Consider the following 2,030-nt stretch of genomic DNA (forward strand, 5'->3'; position numbering starts at 1 on the left):
ATGAGGGGTAAATCCAAATCTCCCGGGCAGACGCTGCTCACCGCTTTACCATTTTCTTCCGAGATCATGTCCTACAAAGTGCCCGGCGACTTCAAATTCCCGGAGCAAGCTACATTCGACGGATCTGGGGACCCGCGCGAGCATCTGCTCGGTTATCAGGCCAAAATGCAGGTCTTGGGAGTACAAGACCCGGTGATGTGCCGCGCCTTTTTACCCACACTGAAAGGCTCCGCGCAAAGGTGGCTAGTGGCGCTGCCTCCCGAGTCGATTCACAGTTTCGAGGAGTTGGCCGACCGTTTAATGAGCCATTATGCGGCCAACATCAAGCCACAGAAAGATCTGACTCACCTGGGTGATGTCCACCAAGAAGAAGGCGAACCCCTGAAAACCTACCTGGTTCGCTGGCAGAAGGAAATCCAGTCTATAGAGGAGGTCGAAGATCAGACCGCGCTCACCTTTTTCATCGAATCTCTACGATCCGGGCAGTTGTACCGAGATCTGCGGGACAACCGCCTGGCCACCTACGCGGAAGCCATACATATGGCCAACAAGAGGGCCAACACGGAGCAGGCTATGAAGCACAAACGACAGCGCGAAGTCGGAGGATCCGCCAGTGGAAAGAGGACGCGAGCTGAAACCAAGGAAAGGCGCCCGGATGCAACCCGGCGACCCGAGATCAGACGGCCATACGACAGGCCCGTCGTGCACCCCTATCGGCCAGCTCCCGAACGGCCAGTGCATGAGATACAAGCAGTCGCTCCGCCTCCGCCTCCGCCGATCGATGACTGCGCAGTAAACGATGAGGCAGGTAAGACCCTTAAGTACTGTCGTTACGACAAATCCTATACTCACATTACGGAAGAGTGCTTCTACTTGAAGAAGATCATGGAAGGTATCATCCAACAAGGGACCCCGCCCCCTAACCAGTGGAGACGTAGATCGGCGAACCGGGAGGATCGGGACCCGGTCGCCGCCGCGGAGAACGGTCGGGGTAAGCAGACGACTTCTGAAGAGGACGAGGCCCAGTGGCGTCAAAAGCCAGTTATTAACATGATAGTCGGCGGGCCCGAGGGCGGTGACTCGGCGAATACCAGAAAGGCCTGGGCTCGACAGCTATACGTCGGGACGGTATACGAGCGTGAAGAAAGCTCGAAGAAAGCGTGCCGAGAACCGATCACGTTCACTGACAAAGATCTACCCGCGGGAGAGACACCACACCGGGACGCATTGGTTATAGCGATGGATGTGAACGGAGTGGTCGTTCAGCGAATCCTGGTCGATACCAGGAGCAGCGTCAACGTGCTATACCTTGAGACTTTCACGAAAATGGAATTGACTCGGGAACAGCTGAATCCGGTCAAGACACCGCTTGCCGGTTTCACGGGAGACTCGGTGGAAGCAGAAGGATCCATTACCCTGCCGGTGGAAGTCGGCAGCTACCCCGACGTACAGAAGCTCAGCATGAAATTCATCATGGTGAACTTAGCCTGCTCATACAATGCTATACTTGGCCGACCGGGCCTGGAGGATTTGGGAGCGCTAATTTCCATCGAGCACCTTTGCTTGAAGTTTCGCACGCCCAATGGGATAGGGACGGTGCGTTGCGACAGGAGAGTCGCTCGCGACTGTTACCTGCAAGCCTGTAGAGGAATGGGCAAGCGTGAAATGTAGGTCCATGAGATCACGGAAAGACCCCCAAAGAAGACGATGATACCTCGCCCTGAGCCGGCGGTGGAATTGGAAGAAGTCGAGATCGATCCCGATCAGCCGGATAGGCGGGTCCGAATTGGAGTCAGCTTCCCTGAGGAAATACGAGAAGAAATCATTAGAGTGCTCCGGGAGCACCGGCTGGTATTTGCCTGGGGTCCGGAGGACATGCCTGGTGTCGACCGATCCATCATTGCTAACCGACTCGCCGTAGATCCCGGCCATCGGCCGGTTGTGCAGAAAAAGCGATATCTCGCCAATGATCGGAGGGAATTTGAGAAGAAGGAGGTGAGCATGTTGTTGGCTGCGGGCCACATTCGAGA

The 2,030-nt window shown here is 56.0% G+C and overlaps 1 protein-coding gene across 1 annotated transcript; it reads left to right on the top strand.

Moving 5' to 3' along the window:
• On the top strand, positions 1-1,671 carry LOC109174517. The gene has a single exon (XM_019323749.1). It carries the CDS (start codon positions 1-3, stop codon positions 1,669-1,671), a length of 1,671 nt encoding a protein of 556 aa, XP_019179294.1.
• Positions 1,672-2,030: the final 359 nt, after the last annotated feature.

This window comes from Ipomoea nil, unplaced genomic scaffold, assembly GCF_001879475.1.
Source record: "Ipomoea nil cultivar Tokyo-kokei standard unplaced genomic scaffold, Asagao_1.1 scaffold0146, whole genome shotgun sequence".
Taxonomy (NCBI): domain Eukaryota; kingdom Viridiplantae; phylum Streptophyta; class Magnoliopsida; order Solanales; family Convolvulaceae; genus Ipomoea; species Ipomoea nil.